Source organism: Argopecten irradians, chromosome 3 (genome assembly GCF_041381155.1).
Source record: "Argopecten irradians isolate NY chromosome 3, Ai_NY, whole genome shotgun sequence".
Classification (NCBI taxonomy): Eukaryota; Metazoa; Mollusca; class Bivalvia; order Pectinida; family Pectinidae; genus Argopecten; species Argopecten irradians.
Genome location: NC_091136.1, coordinates 42828175 through 42843760, shown reverse-complemented (window position 1 = coordinate 42843760; position 15586 = coordinate 42828175). Strand labels below are relative to the sequence as shown.

General features: G+C 34.5%; 1 protein-coding gene and 1 long non-coding RNA gene across 2 annotated transcripts in view; one reads left to right on the top strand and one right to left on the bottom strand.

Annotated features, from left to right (window-relative positions):
* The first annotated feature begins 986 nt into the window (after positions 1–986).
* On the top strand, positions 987–7524 carry LOC138318669 (uncharacterized). The gene is made up of 2 exons (XR_011207903.1): positions 987–1405; positions 7182–7524. It is a non-coding gene; the product is annotated as an uncharacterized lncRNA (long non-coding RNA).
* Positions 7373–15586, bottom strand: part of LOC138318668 (N-alpha-acetyltransferase 20-like) — a 56413-nt gene continuing 48199 nt past the window's right edge. Inside the window, 1 exon segment of the mRNA XM_069261265.1 lies at positions 7373–8130. Within this exon segment, the coding sequence (XP_069117366.1) occupies positions 8045–8130 (86 nt within the window). The 3' untranslated portion in view covers positions 7373–8044.

Genomic DNA, 15586 nt, shown 5'->3' with positions numbered 1-15586 from the left:
ATTCCCACTAAATTTTATATAGCGTCAGTTCAAACTTAAACGGATTAGGACAGCAACGGTTACTTTGAAAGAAGAGTTAATGTGGAGTTATGCCTACGGCAGAAGTCTATAGAAGTATTGGAGGAGAGATAAACCAGGTATAGGTCTCGTTGAGCAGGTGGAAGGTACGTAATGTTATAGGGTCCGAGGGTGTCAGAGTGATTACCTGGTGTGATTAACAGCACGTCCTCATGATTATGGTTGCACAAAGTAAAATCCCAGTAGTAACGTCTGCTCAGTTGTAAATACCGAACATTTATTACTGTGTAAGTATAACATGTTTTGGAAGTAATATGGTGTTATTCCACCCATGGGACAACAAAGCAATGTCTATAGTATGGCAAGCATTTCATCATAGATTAAGTCAGGAAATTACTTGCGAAAATGTTCAGAAGTATTTAGTTCAAATCCATTCTAATTCAGGGCGAACATTTCCAAATGTATTTTGTTTAACAAAATCATCGCCAGTAAATTTAAGTGACACATAGACAAACATATTAAGAGTCATCAAACCTTTGCAAAAATGATAATGTCCCTGAACCTACCTAACAGTTCGGAAAGGACATCAGTAAGTTGTAATAACTTTTGTCCAATCCATTTGTCTTTTGTTACAATAAAATTAATTTAAACTAAACTAAACTAAAAACCTAACTAATCTTTATTTTAACCAATGATCATTTAATGGCGTTTAAATGGCGAATGTTGTATCAGTAAAATGTACACGGCCCCTTGCGATATTGCTTTCCTCTGCCAACAAGCCTGGCACGTCACTAACTGGCTCTGACTGTTTAATAAGACGTTAAACTCAGCAAACCAAATGAAAATAGTAAAGGTTCACTGAACTATTGCTTTAGAGACATCGCTGAATATCATCCTGGTCTAATGACACTAAAAACAGGACAACCGATACACCTACGCCCTTGATGTGTACTACCGGGTTTTATAATCCAACACCACAGGGACGACAATATCCTCCGTAAAGACCGTGGGTATAACTAGGAACTTTAACAACTAAATGTCAGGGAAGAAGACTATCACAAGGAAGAACATGCAGTAAACTATATTGGGCTTGAAGCTAACGTCATCCCCTCGGACATGGGAACATTATACACAATAGGACAGAAGCCATGCCCAAATACATTTTACATCACAACAATGAACTGAAACGTAGATGTTGAAGCAGAACACGGAACTGTCCAAGGCGAGTTACAGATCCTGAGCACTGTGGAGTGAACGGCGAAAGATTCATTGATCCAATCTTTCCCAGGTTTCATTCCGCTCCCTCATCCAGGGGACTGCAATGAACTCTGTGAGAGACTGTCATTGTTATATTGGTGTTTAACTGAAGCATACTATCAAAGAAAAGGTAGGACGTTAGAATAGTACATGCTGTCCCTAGTGCATGATTGTAAAAGGCGAATAAATTTAGGATATTATCTTTTCTATTCTTCTTAACTATTTTTTTCTTTCTAACGTTTTTTACCAGTTGAGCACTCGCCCTTGTGAGGAAGGCTCTGGGTTTTGTCCACTTGCTGAGACACACCATAGCCTATGAAAGTTGTATTTTCTGCCCCTGCTTAGCGCTCGGCATAAAGAGCGACTAGTACCTCCGTTGTCAGTATAAAGGGCTTGTTTGATGTATTCGACTACATGCTTCAGTACAATAGCAATATAAACAAGAGGTCCAGAGAGTCTGTATCGCCTACATGGTTTGCAATGCCAAATAATGTTCTGAATACAGGTTCATTGCTCCTTTTCTGGAGGAATTTAAATATTTAACTCTTATTTCCCTATCGGGCCCCATTCATTCCGCTCCTGGGTGTCAGAGCCTAAATGTATACAAATTCTGTTCCCCTTCTGTAGAGGATGTTTCAGGCCTTTAGTTACAATCAATGCAGAACTCTATGACTAGATTTAAAGGATTTACCTCTATTTCCCCTATTGGGCCCCGCTCCTCCTGCCCCCCCCCCTCCCCCCGGGGGCTCAGAGCCAAAATTTATACAAAACTCTGTTCCCCTTCCTAGAGGATGTTTCTGGCCAAACTTGGTAACAATCCATGCAGAACTCTATGACTAAGAACGATTTAAATGATTTAACTCTACTTTCCCTATTGGCCCCGTCCCTCCTGCCCCGGGGGTCAGAGCCAAAATTAAAACAAACTCTTTTCTCCTTCCCCAGAGGATGTTTCTGGCCAAATGTGGTAATAATCCATACAGAACTCTATGACTTATAGCGATTTAAAGGATTTACCTCTATTTTCCCTATTGGGCCAACCCTTCTGCCCACGGGGGCTCAGAGCCCTTTGGACCAGGTGAGCTAAAAAGGTCAAGACTTCCTCTTTTGCCTGAAGACAACACGAATTAGTAAAATACACGCACTTCACACACGCAACAAGAGTCCATCTTTAAATGCCAAGGACCCTATCTATTAAAAGACGTTAATTCAACCAATCAATTAAAGATATCAAACAGCACACCCCGTCCGCTTATGCCAGTCTAGAGAAACCATGATATATTTGGCAGTTATAAACCAAGGGACTATAATAGGTAGGGGTTTGGTTTCGTTTTCATCAGCTAAATGGTGAGCAGAAAAAACACAGATCCTTCCTCAGAAAGTTAAACATTCAACTCAAAATCCAAAAAAGTTGCGATGTCAAGAACGAAACTTAGAAGAAAGGCATGGTATCAAAAAGAAATGAATTTTTTTGTAGTGCTAGAAAATATAAGTACTTAAATTTAGTCGCCTGTATTATCATAAATGCGATAAAAGATTTTATACGGGTATATTAGTTAGTATAGTGATATCAAACATTCCACTATTACCTGAAACCAAGGTTTGGAATAATCGAATTCATTGGAATTTCTCGTTTCATTTTGAAAATGGACAAAAATGTATAGTTGTAAGTAATTTTGTTTTCCTTTCACGCCGGAACAAATGACTCATGTAAAAAATAGTCATATTATATGTAATTTATTATCGTTTCATAAAGCCGAGCTTAGGAATATTGTATTTGAAGGAGAAAACTGATATAAGATTTAGTGTAATAGAGCCCAGAGAATCTCACATCGTATTTCATTTCAAGAGATATGACTCATTTTTGACCCCCTCAAAGAAATCAAGGATAAAAATCTATCTCATATAATTTATCATGTATTCGATTGTATAATTCTTTTAACAGAACGTGGTGTACAAATTTCAAGTTTGAGAAGAACTTCTAAATAGAGGTGGCGAAGGCGTTTTCCCCATTACAACACAGCTATCTCTTGTTATTTATATAAACGTTTTATATATAAAAGCTTTGTATGATTCACATACAGTAGCGATAACGGAACGAATACTATAAGTATTAACAAAGAATGTCTTTGTATAAGAGAAATAATATCAAACACCTCTTAGATACTCTACAAAAGATTAAAATGATATAGAATGTACATTGGTTTGGTTTGCCTCCCTCTGCCAACCTATTGTTATAATACGTAATTATGTTCTTAAATCAACACAAGTCCCCAGTTCACATTTAATTATTTCAAAATGTTTAAATATCTAATATTATTGCAGCAACCCGAAACAAAATGACTTCGTTCAGTCTGTGTCCCTCCTGGAGTTAGAAACTGTCAGCTTTTATAAAGTATTTATACTTTGTTTTAATTTGGTGTTTAAAGTCTTTGAAAGGTCAAACGATTGAGATCGCAGAGGTCCGTCGAGTCTAATTATTACCTAACGATAACATGCGCGGGAAAACAAGTCCCGCCTACATCATCAATATTACAAACTTGGTTGGTAACAATATAATGTACCAATGCAATGATTTTAGACCATGTCACAGTGACTCGACTAATATCTCACCAAACATTTGTAAATGCATGTTTTTGTGTGGTTTGTTAGTTAATTTCTTTGTCGTCCTTTTGATAACTAAGGTCATTTAAGGACTGTCTCTCCTGTATGTGACGAGATGTGTGGGCTGTACAGAGGGAAGCTGCGGTATCATTCGTGTTTTTGCCTGTATTATAGCGCACTCTCACTGTAGCATGCCGTCAATGGCATTGTCCGTCTATTATGTTTTATATCTCATACTTATTTGCATATCACATTACAAATATATTATTCAATTTTTAGTTATGTTTATGTTTTCATCATTATAATATGACTATATAATAACTTAACATTTAACAATAGGATGAATAATTGCATATAATGACAGCTGCCAAGCATCATCTGAGTAAAATTTCTGACCACACATATACCCTAGCAGCAACCCAGGAGTGGAGGGCTAGTCGTAACACGATTGCAATACAATGTGTAGCCTAATCGTAGACATTATAAAACATGAAAAAGTAAATCAAAGTAACGGCGAGAGGTATGAAATAGTCGATCATTTCAGTAAAACAAGAAACACAGACAGAAACGATAATTGAAAGACTAAAGTTTTCATTTTGAATAGGTCGTCATGTTCGTAAAAAATGGGAAATAATATGAACGTCCAGAAAAGGTGCAGAAGACCCATGACCATCCGTGTCGTCCTTCAGAGAGCAGACGAGAGAGGGGACTTATATCAGTACTTATATCACTCCTTAAATCATATCTATGTGGGGTTGGTTGAGCGTGAATATTTCTTCGCGTTTGTGGCCGATCTTGGGTAGGAATTTTGAAAGGATGTCGTCTGCCCCGCTGTGTGTTACCCGACCAGGACGCATCACGGTTGCGAACATTAGAACGTGATCTCCATAGTAATCCGTCGGTGTAACCAATGAGTTTACCTTTTATATGATATTTTGGAATTAAATTGTAATTTAAATATATAAAACTGGAATTGAAATCAAATTATAACGGAATCCGACCTAATTGAAAAAACGGGGAAATAAGTATTGTCACCAATGGAAATGATGGGAGAGACATTTATTTTCTGCACTGCATGTCTTCATTGTCATAAACGGTTAAGAAAGTGAACTTTAGTGGTTAATTATACATATGCTATAATGAAATTGACATGTCATTCGGTGACTGTAACTATACAGAATGTGATTTTTACCGTACTTATAACTTACCGATAAGTTATATTATTAGATCAGATAATGACTATATGGGTTGTTAATATCGCTCTAAGAAACTACACTTGTCAGACATATGATTTTTAATTAGAACATTTCCTTCGAAAAGTTATATATACCTTCATGTGGCCGCAAATGCTGTTTAGTCTAAAATTTTGCACACGGAATACAGTAATTCTAACTGTAAGAACGCCGTCTAAATGTGAACAAATATGGCAATATCAGCTATTATCTATAATCGCTGACCAAGTCAGTTTTGTTATGTTTTGGTACCCACATAGAAGCCTACTGCTTCAGAAATTACCCAAAGTTCGGTTACGTACGTATTTGTGGCTAAAACAGTTATTATGTCAACATTGTGGGGCTCCGATTAACTTATTAGATTAATCTCATTCTCCGAGTGGAAGAGTTGTCCAGAGCACAATGGTTACAATTATAGTCATATCATTACACTTATAGGCATATCATGCCCGATTTTTAAAGTTGTATTTCTTGTAATTTCACCATCACAAACTGTCATAAAACATACACTGTTATATATGATGGTTCAGATCAATAAAAACATCAATATACTATCGACATAGTGGTAAATGTCGCATGAAATATCACACGTTTTGAATTTGAAAACCGAGTTTTATCATAAGACTAACATCGGTAATACCTACACTTCTGCACTCGACATCGATTATGACCTCTGTACAGTTCACGTTTGATTGGACAAAATGTTTGTTCCTAGTTTCAAACTTGAATTGTTTCAACATGACACACAGGCATCAGTAACTTCTAGCGTCTTTTTTTCTGGATTAAACATAGCGCAGAATTTCCTATGAGGAGCAAACCACTACATACAATGTCAGTTGTTAGTACATGTAATAAAACCGTTATCTTTACAATCAAAATTGAATAACGTTTTTCTTTGATTAGCATGGATTTCGTAAAAGACTAAAGATAAAACTTGACACACAGAATATTTTTAGAATTGATTCCCCATGGCCTTTTCAGACATCTGGGCCATGTATGCAGTTTCAGAACGCTTCCTCCTAAGAGGAAGGTGTTGCCTTCAATAATGAGGAAACATTATATATAAATCCATGCGGACGGAAATAACTGCTTGTGAATGGCCTCTCCATAATATTTACGCCTGATGACAAGTCTCACTGTTAGATTTCTCTCAATGGCTATTTAGATTATTTTTATTTCGGCGTGGGCTAGGTCCTGTAATCATTATATGTAATGGCTGCAATTATTAGGATCTGCAAACAATATTTTAATTCGCATGCCTTGTAAATTATAGGGTGTTCTAGATGAAACAATCGCTGGAAGCCCCACATCATCACGATTTCCAATATGTAAATGGCTTGCGGGGGCGTATAGGCTACAGCAGTATAATTATGGAACCGAATTGATTCAGTTTTCCGGAACAGTTCGTTGTTAAGCTTAAGTTTCCAAACTGTATTCAATATGTTTTTCTCCTAAAACTTGTTTAACTACTACACATACACTATATACACGTATATATAACAAGTGGTACAGCCGTTTGATCACCTATGTTTATAAAGTGTGTCTTATATACAACATACATGTAGTAAGACTTGGGTGATATAGTATCAGGAAGCTGTTGGATTTCCAAACAACTATGGCAAAGTTGCTCCTCACATCTCTATTTATTTTTTAACCAAGAGAAACATCAAACACTTTTGTACACATCTTACTAAAACGGTAAAATAAATTTGTTAATTCATTGAAAGTTTTAAAAATTCATCAACATTGATTAAATTCATACAATTAGAGATAATGTTCACCTTTTGATCCATAATTAGTCATTTACAATAGCATCCAATCACTAACAATTAACATATGATAGCCTTCATCAAGAAGGATTCTTAGAAAGTTGAAATAAGTGTAGTATGTAGTCAAGTTTATTTGTTATTTCATGTATGTTATGTGTCTATTGTCCAATCCTTACATTAGACCGTTTATTTTGTTCTTTATCCATATATATAATATATTCCACCTTGATATGGAAATCTATGTTTTGCTAGTGCTTCTGTGTTTCTTTCCTACAATCCTGAATCTTTTATATTTCTGTTTCAGTTGGAGTGTAAATCATGCAGTTTGATGACACTTTTCAAAATAACTCCAAGTACACCTAATTAGAATCATGATTATTTATGAATTGGATGAAGAATCCACTTTAGTCTGGAGTGTAAGCATACTATGTAATGTTAGTATTCAAATGAAAATTTATCCAAGTAAGCAACTTAAATAACAAATCAAGACAAACCCTCAATTTCTTTCTTTTAATTGATTAATTAATTAGGTTGCCAGGCGTAAAACCATGGATACTTGCCCAATGAGGTTCCCATTCAGTATTACCAGTTTCAAAAATATGTACCGTATTTATAAAACTCACTTTTAGTGATCTCATTTCAGATTTTATAAAAAGAGTTTGTATAATAAACAGGATTAACTTGAATATGATTTCATATCATGAACATATAACTCAAAACCAGAGTGCACTCAGAAAGTTGATTTCTTGTGAGCGTAAACTCTGTTTTTGTGCAATAGCTCAAAAATATGAAATAAATTCAAGTTAATCTTTTTAACTGATGAATTATACTTTCTTTTAGAAAGTGTTCTTTGCACCAGTCAGTTCTAAAGAGATGTTGATTACTGTGACAAGTTTTTCTTGTGAATGCCAATGGCAGTTCATTAAGCCTTAAATCCCATTATTTGGTGTTTTCAGAATTAATTTGTGCCTCACAAGTCCTTATCTGTCCAAGCCTTTGTGTCTTACAAGTCTGTGTGCCTGTTTCCAGAGACATGAGAATAGTGCTGGGCTACTAGAGACAAGAAGTTCATCAAAGTAGCCATAAAGACAAGGGCAAGGACACAGGAAGTTAAAGTCACTATGGTAAACCAAAACATGTCTCCATGGTGATTCGCCTGGCTTAGGTTCAATCCAACTCCTCGGGTCGGACAGGGTGAGGAATTGGAACCATGGATTTCTTCTCTACATCCCGAGATAGGGCTTTCCTCATATCTGCAACATACAAAAACATCTAGGTGTACAAAAGCATCTACTGTTTCCAGCACAGGACCCCCGAAAGCATTTTAAGGAAAGATCCTATACTTTTGTTTACATGCACAAGAATACTGTTGTCTGTCAAAAGCAAAAACTTACATTTTCTATGATTTTGTAGAACAAATTCCATATAACTCAGAGTGGTGGATTACCCAGTGGTTATATGTAATCTTAAAAGTGTAAATGTATTGTTTATTTGTTTGAAAAAAGGCTTCAAATGCAAGAAAATCATCTCATCTGAAAAACTTTGGCATGGAAAGAGGTAACTTTCTATTAAAAAATTGCTTGTATAGCCTGCATATTATAAGAATTTGGAACAAGATTCCATAGGTTACCCCATTTGGCAGATCAATAACATGAAGAATCTTCTTATGTAGAAGTTTGTATAGGTTGCAAGCAAAACACAGGAAATTAGATAACTGACAAACTCCAAAGATTTAATTTGTTAGGTAATTAGTATACTGAGGGGAGATAACTCTGACAGAGATGCTATATACAATGATTATGAATAAGCATACCGATACTATAAAGGGAGATAACTGACAACTAAAATAGATACTTATTTGATGAGGAGTAAGCATCCCAAAGGGAGATAACTATTGTACAGATCCCAAAGGGAGATAACTATTGTACAGGTATCATATAACATGATGAGGAGTAAGCATTCCAAAGGGAGATAACTCTAACACAGATATTATATAACATGACGAGGAGTAAGCATCCCAAAGGGAGATAACTATTGTACAGATATCATATAACATGATGAGGAGTAAGCATTCCAAAGGGAGATAACTCTAACATGGATATTAAAATAGATAAGTAACTCTTCACACTACTGGCATAAAAGATACAATATCCGAAAGGGACATTACTCTTGTACAGATTTAAATATTTGATTGATTAAGAAAAATGTCTAATGTGTGTTTCATTTACTGAAACACAGCTATGTATAGATATGTGTGTTTCATCTAGATTAAATATAAACCTGATATTTTTACTATACCGGGTAAATCATCATAATTGGTCTCTACTTGTACCAAATGTGCTGGAGTAAATCATGAAAGCTTCAAATAATTTTCTTAACGTTAGTAATTTCTTGCCTGAGTTACCAATGACAAAGATCCCTTACTTCAGTTTGATGTACGATGTAGCATTATCAGTATTATATTTTCAGTTTCCCAGATGATGGCCATCAGTTTGCTATGGTAGCTAGTGAATGTTCAACGTCTTTATTAACTGTAGACTTCTGTTTTTATTGCCATGTTTGTTTCCAGTTGATACTCCCAAGCAATTCCCATTTCCCAAAATGATAATGATTGATGAGGTGTAACCCTGCAGTTCCTAGGAGTTTTAGATAGTTATATGAATCACCAAGATTACAGCCATTCTGAATGGATTTATGTCTTCAATAACATGGTTGAGAGGGCATGGCCAAAGTAATAATAGATGAAAAACATCAACATTCTGATTTTCACCAGCTTACAACTTTCTTTTGAATCCATGACATCAAAATATGACATTGTACTTATTCATATTTCCTCAAATACATCAACATAATACTGAATTACAACAAAATAGTTAAACTTTTTTTAATATTTTAGATACAATAAAACATGCCTGAGCAGCCACCTTTGTATAAAGATCCCTTGCTAATACAACCACTTTCTTAGGGTCCAAAATGACCAGATTTAACAAATGTTGATCTGTGTATATAGACCTATAAGGACTATTATCTCTTTGTCAATTGGGAGGTTTTTATATGCATATTATTTCCAAAATACAGACAATGTCTTCATTTTAATTTGTATTCAGAGAAAAGTCTGATAAAAAAAAAAAAAAATTCTAGAACTTGAAGTAAAACTTTGAATTTTACTGTAGGTAATTTGATGATACATGGTTGTGACTTTGGCCTACTTTGTGCCTGTCAGGTTTTCAATACAAAAAATCAAAGTAGAAATGTCATTTTAAGTGAGGACACCTAGAGAAATCTCCAAGTGACAAAATATTGTGACATTGCATGTACCAGGTACGTGATAAATGTACTTATTGACCTTCTACATACCCTTGGTCCGCTGAGGGCTGTGCAGCACATTGCACTTAGATAATGCAATCTTTCATGTTATAGGTTCATAAATCAGAGTATTCCTATCCCATGACACCTGATTTGTACAGGATTAATGCCCCAAGTATTGATTGGACGGCACTAGATCCTACAAATATATCTTTGGTGATAACCAACCCAGCCAAGTTTTATTCTTCTTTTTTCTCTCTTCTTCTCGTATTACACTTCATGTCTCTTTCCCTAGTTCATTACTGATTAATTAATCAGACAAAATACACGAAAAAGAAATCATTTTTTTCTGTACTAAATAGATTTGTGAACCCCATCATTTACAGTGGAATAGATGGTTATTTATTTGAGATGCAAGGTTATCAACTGCAATGCTCAATGAATACCTTCAAACAAAATTTCTCATATAATTATTTGAAATATATCTGTAGTGTATCACCTCTAGGAAATAATTAATTTTGAGTTATAGGTACCACAGGGACTGATAATTAGAAAAGTATTCAACCAAAACTGATCAACTTGTTATCCTGCCTATATGTACAATATGTATAGAAGATATTTTCATTAAGATATCCCATTGATTTGATACCAGGAGGTTTACTAAGGTACAACTCTATGGCAAGTTATCAAATTCATTTTATTTGCATTAATAGCTATGAAAATATCCTTATCACAAGCTATAGTCTTTATTGTTTCATTACTAACGACTCTTTTTTGTTAATTTCAAGGTCACTCAGTACACCTGTATAAAAATAAATCCGAAGTGCATTAAATCTTATTTTGTGTTTTGAATGAGTTTCGAGTGTAATTGAGGCTTGAGACGTATATTGTAGATGTGTGTGGTTTGGATTATGTAACATGTAAGTATGATATAACTAAATGCCACAGACACTTCAAAGGTACAACTGGTAAGACACAGTAACTTAATTTCAGTTTAAAAAATAGTTTTATGATCAAATGGAATAGATTTATTACACCAAGGTATGCTGCATTGAATTTGCAAAACAAAATGTGTATTATATGTTACACTTTGAATACCAGCACAATGCTGTGTTCAAATTATAAACAAAATTGAAAATAAATCATTCATGGGAAATTAAAATGAAAACAGGAACCATCTAATTTCATGGTTGAAATAAATATAAACTGTCATGTTCTTTTGAAGGCATATCATTATCAATTTGTCACTGTTCTACAACAAAATATCAGCATGTGAAAATAATTTTATGCGTAATATATTGGATGGTTAGGATTATAATCATATGATGTAAATTTGAATATATTTGTGCATTGTAGAGGTAAATGCTGTTTTTAATGGTCAATTTTGTATTATCTGATTACGGCACTAATTAGGACACGGGTACAGCACCTCGTTATAATGTGTACAACCATGAACATCATAAAGGCAGATGTCTGAAAATTCACACTCAATTTTTGTCCCTGTGAAAATGATAATTTTTTCCCCATGTATTTTGACAAGTTTTGATAATACTAAATTTTAATTTAATGTATTTTTTTAGTAATAATGTGGCCAAACGTTGAGGCCAAAATTCCAAATTAATCATCACTGTTGTTAGTATAGATATATATATTCAAAACTATAATATATTTAATTGCTTAGTCAATATCATTTAATATTTATCAATGAGAAGTTTTCTCTTTCAATTTCTGCAAAACATTTTATTATGCTGTTCAATGAAGTGTATTTCAAGAGGAATTTAAACCAATTTGAGGACTTTGCTTTATTTTCTACTTTTAATTTCCTGTAAAATTAAAATTTTATGCTGTACATTTGTTTATCTTAACAAGCTGTTTCTAATGTTGTAAGGTAAAACATCAATGATACCCTCAGATAAACTATTCTTGCTGAGCGTTTTATTACAAATTTCACCATGGGAGGGAAACATACTAATGGCAGCTCAGAATTTTTCACAAGTGAATAATCTCTTTAAATCACCAAGCACCAGTCGTTTTCCTATGAGTTATGGCAAAATTTCTTTTATATTTAAAAAAAGATGTGTTGAATGCCAATGATAGCACTTGGGATGTAGTTAAACAACAGCTGAGTGATTAAAGACAAAATACCTATCATCCGAATTAATTCCAAAAATACTCTACTGCATGACGAAATGCCAGACATATTTATGTAAGATTTCCTGACCAGGGAGTTTGCTTTACTTACAGTAACACTTGCCGCTCACACTAGATCAGTCATCTTCAATTTGAAGCTTGTTAAAACTGAACAGATCTATAGATAGCCATCAAACATTGAACAGAGCTGATGTGTCATTCATGTAGTCCTAATGAAGTGTGCCTTTTGTAGAATAAACATGCATTGCTGAAGCTAATGGAACTAGAATTATTTATGTTTTGGTATATAAAACCAGAATGGGGTACCCCCGGTGTAACATGAAAGTGACAGGGCCAGATGGACATAAACCTTCTTTATACCTCCATTTTTATTTTGGGGGCATCAGAAAAATCCTAAGAAAAAGTTATGACAATCAAGGGACAAAAGATCAAACAAAGGGTGGTAACTCAAACTTTAAACAGAACAGTTGAACCTTATTATTTTAAGGTCCTTTCTAATCTGAAGCAATCATTTGGGTCCAAGTAAAACCCTACTGCCAGAGGTTAAGGTCAAAATGTAAATCATGGTGGCCTACTTTTAATTGGTAACTCAGTTCCAGTGAGAGTGTTTGACATAAAGTCTTAATAAGAAAATGGATGAAAAGACACAACAAAAACTATAAAAGTATCATTGCAGTTAAGCTTAAGCATTTGTATGAGGAAGTTTTAAGTGCAAAGAAAAGAAATTCTGTACAGAACAATATAAAGGACAAAAAACATTGGTTATATGAAGTCCTGACCCGTCTGTCCGGTCGGAAGTAAGAAACACATGTTACACAAAACACCTTTATACAATACACAGACACATCAGCCACCTTTTCTCAGAATACATTTGATCTAGTAGTAGTAACACACCACCATTACCTAGATCTACATGACTCTAACAGCTAACATATGTAAGATGGTGTAACCACTGTAAAACCACTTTGTCTTTTCTGAGTACACTGGCAAATCATCAAGTAATACTTCAGATAATTGTATACCTTAAACATCTTATGGAAGCAAGGCAACATGCGTGTTCCACCCTGCTATAGTGACATGTCACCCTGTTTAGGACAAGCCACACTCAGAAAAAAACCATTCCTTATCTTTCTAACAATATTCATTATCCTTCTAACGATGCAATGAATTCGGTATACCAATACAACAAGCCCCACCCTCCAAACAACATGCCATTTCCTTAGTTAGTGACATGCTCCAAGCATGCTAACTGCCTGTCTGAGTGTCTCATTCTGTAACTGAAATCCCCACTTACTATGTAGCAAAATTTCCCACTCTGCTAGCAAATGTCGAGCAAGATACCTTCCAAGATCCCACCACCATACCCTACTGACATACACCATACACCCAGTTGGTACCTTTGTATACCATACTTTTTAGATTTTTAACCCACCCTCTGATGATCTGTGACATGTCCCAGCCTCAGATGACTTGCCCCACCTTCAGTGACTGTTCCCAACCCTCTTGTAATGTATGAAGAGTATGAATAATTCTCCACATTGTGAACCCTATGGGGATGTGTCCTGTCCCTTAGGAACAGGATATGTTGATTCCACTTTTCCCAGATGTGTCTGATCCTGCCAGAGAGCCTTCACTACAACATTAGGTAGGCCTAGTACAAGTGGTATAGAGCATGTCAACAGGGGTTTGAACCACTGCCAAATACTCAGTAGTACACATTGCCAGACAACAAAAGTACCTACTGGCCTTTGAACTTTGACATACAGCCCCATATTCTCAAGTATACATTCAAATTATAGTTATTTTATGTGGCTCTTTGGACAGTAAGCTGTGCCTATATCTCAATAGGAAATCTATAGTCTTCAACATGAATACATTAAAACAGCCCCTTTGCCTTTGACCTTTTTTTTAATATTACATAATTTCAGCATAAACTATCCACATTATAATAAATTATGTTGAAGTACAGCTTAAAAATCTTGAATTTTGCCTACTGATACAGTTTATTTCCGAGTGTTATATACAAATATGTTAATCAGACTTTAGAAAAGACTGGATAATAGTAATGCCCCCAAAAATATACAAAAAAATAAAGCTTGTGTAGCACACAACCCTGAAATCAGATATCATACAAATGTATTTGTCAATTCAGATGTTGGAAGCAATGCCAATGCTTAGTTATCTTATTTTTACAGACATTTTCAAAACCACTCAAAATCTTATCCTTTACATGTACCAGTATTAGTCATGTGTAGAAAGAAAGCAAGGTAAAGATATAAAGTATTTTTTTGTAAAATTTCTCTGTATTAAAGTAAGTAAACCCAGTGTTGTTTAATTCAGGTAGTAACAAAGGAAATTCGTAATAAAATATAAATTAGAATTTAAGTGGCAATTTGATTTTATTCTGTCATATTTCATTTTTATTTAAAATACAAAATTCAATTTAAACTTTTTCTAGTTACAAACTTGTATTAGTTTCTTCAATTATTAATATAAGAATACATAATTTATTTACCAATTGTAATTTTGAAAATTTGTTATACTAGTATCTTGTTTAGAAACAGAAGAAAGAGAGAGAATTGTCAGAATCCAGATTTTGTATGTACAAGATCATAGTCTGGTTCTATTAGCTACTAAGACATTTTCATGGAGAATTCAAAGACCTACAAACGCGAAACGCATGAAAGCCACCATGCCAGGAACTGGTTGATGTTAGAAGGCAGGAAACATCGGAGAACTTCATCACATACTTCCTGGAGCCCGGTAATAGGCTCCCTATTTGTGTGATTCTAATGCTTTTTATTTCTGTATATTCAACCACAATTACAGGTGGAATCTGAATCATCATTCTTTACTGCTTTGTTAGCTTGATGAACACAACAGAAAACTTTTTCAAAAACCTGATATCACTGAAAGTTAATATTTTTTGAAAAAAATTCAAAATTCAGATATTTTAGTTTTTAATCAAAGAAATTATCATGTTTCTCCATAAAAAAGTAAATACATTATAGATAACAAAGTAGCTAGAAGTAATGTTGATAAAGAGCACCATACTTAGAAGAATTTGTTGAAGGCCTATCTGATGATGTGCATTCATATATGCAGTCTAGAACAATGTGCTGAACAAATATACAACACATTCAAGAAACTCTCTTTTCCTACTCTAACACAGTACAAAAATAGTACACAAATAACACAATACACAAATAGTACAGAAACAGTGCACAAGTATTGGTATGACAGAGACAGGTG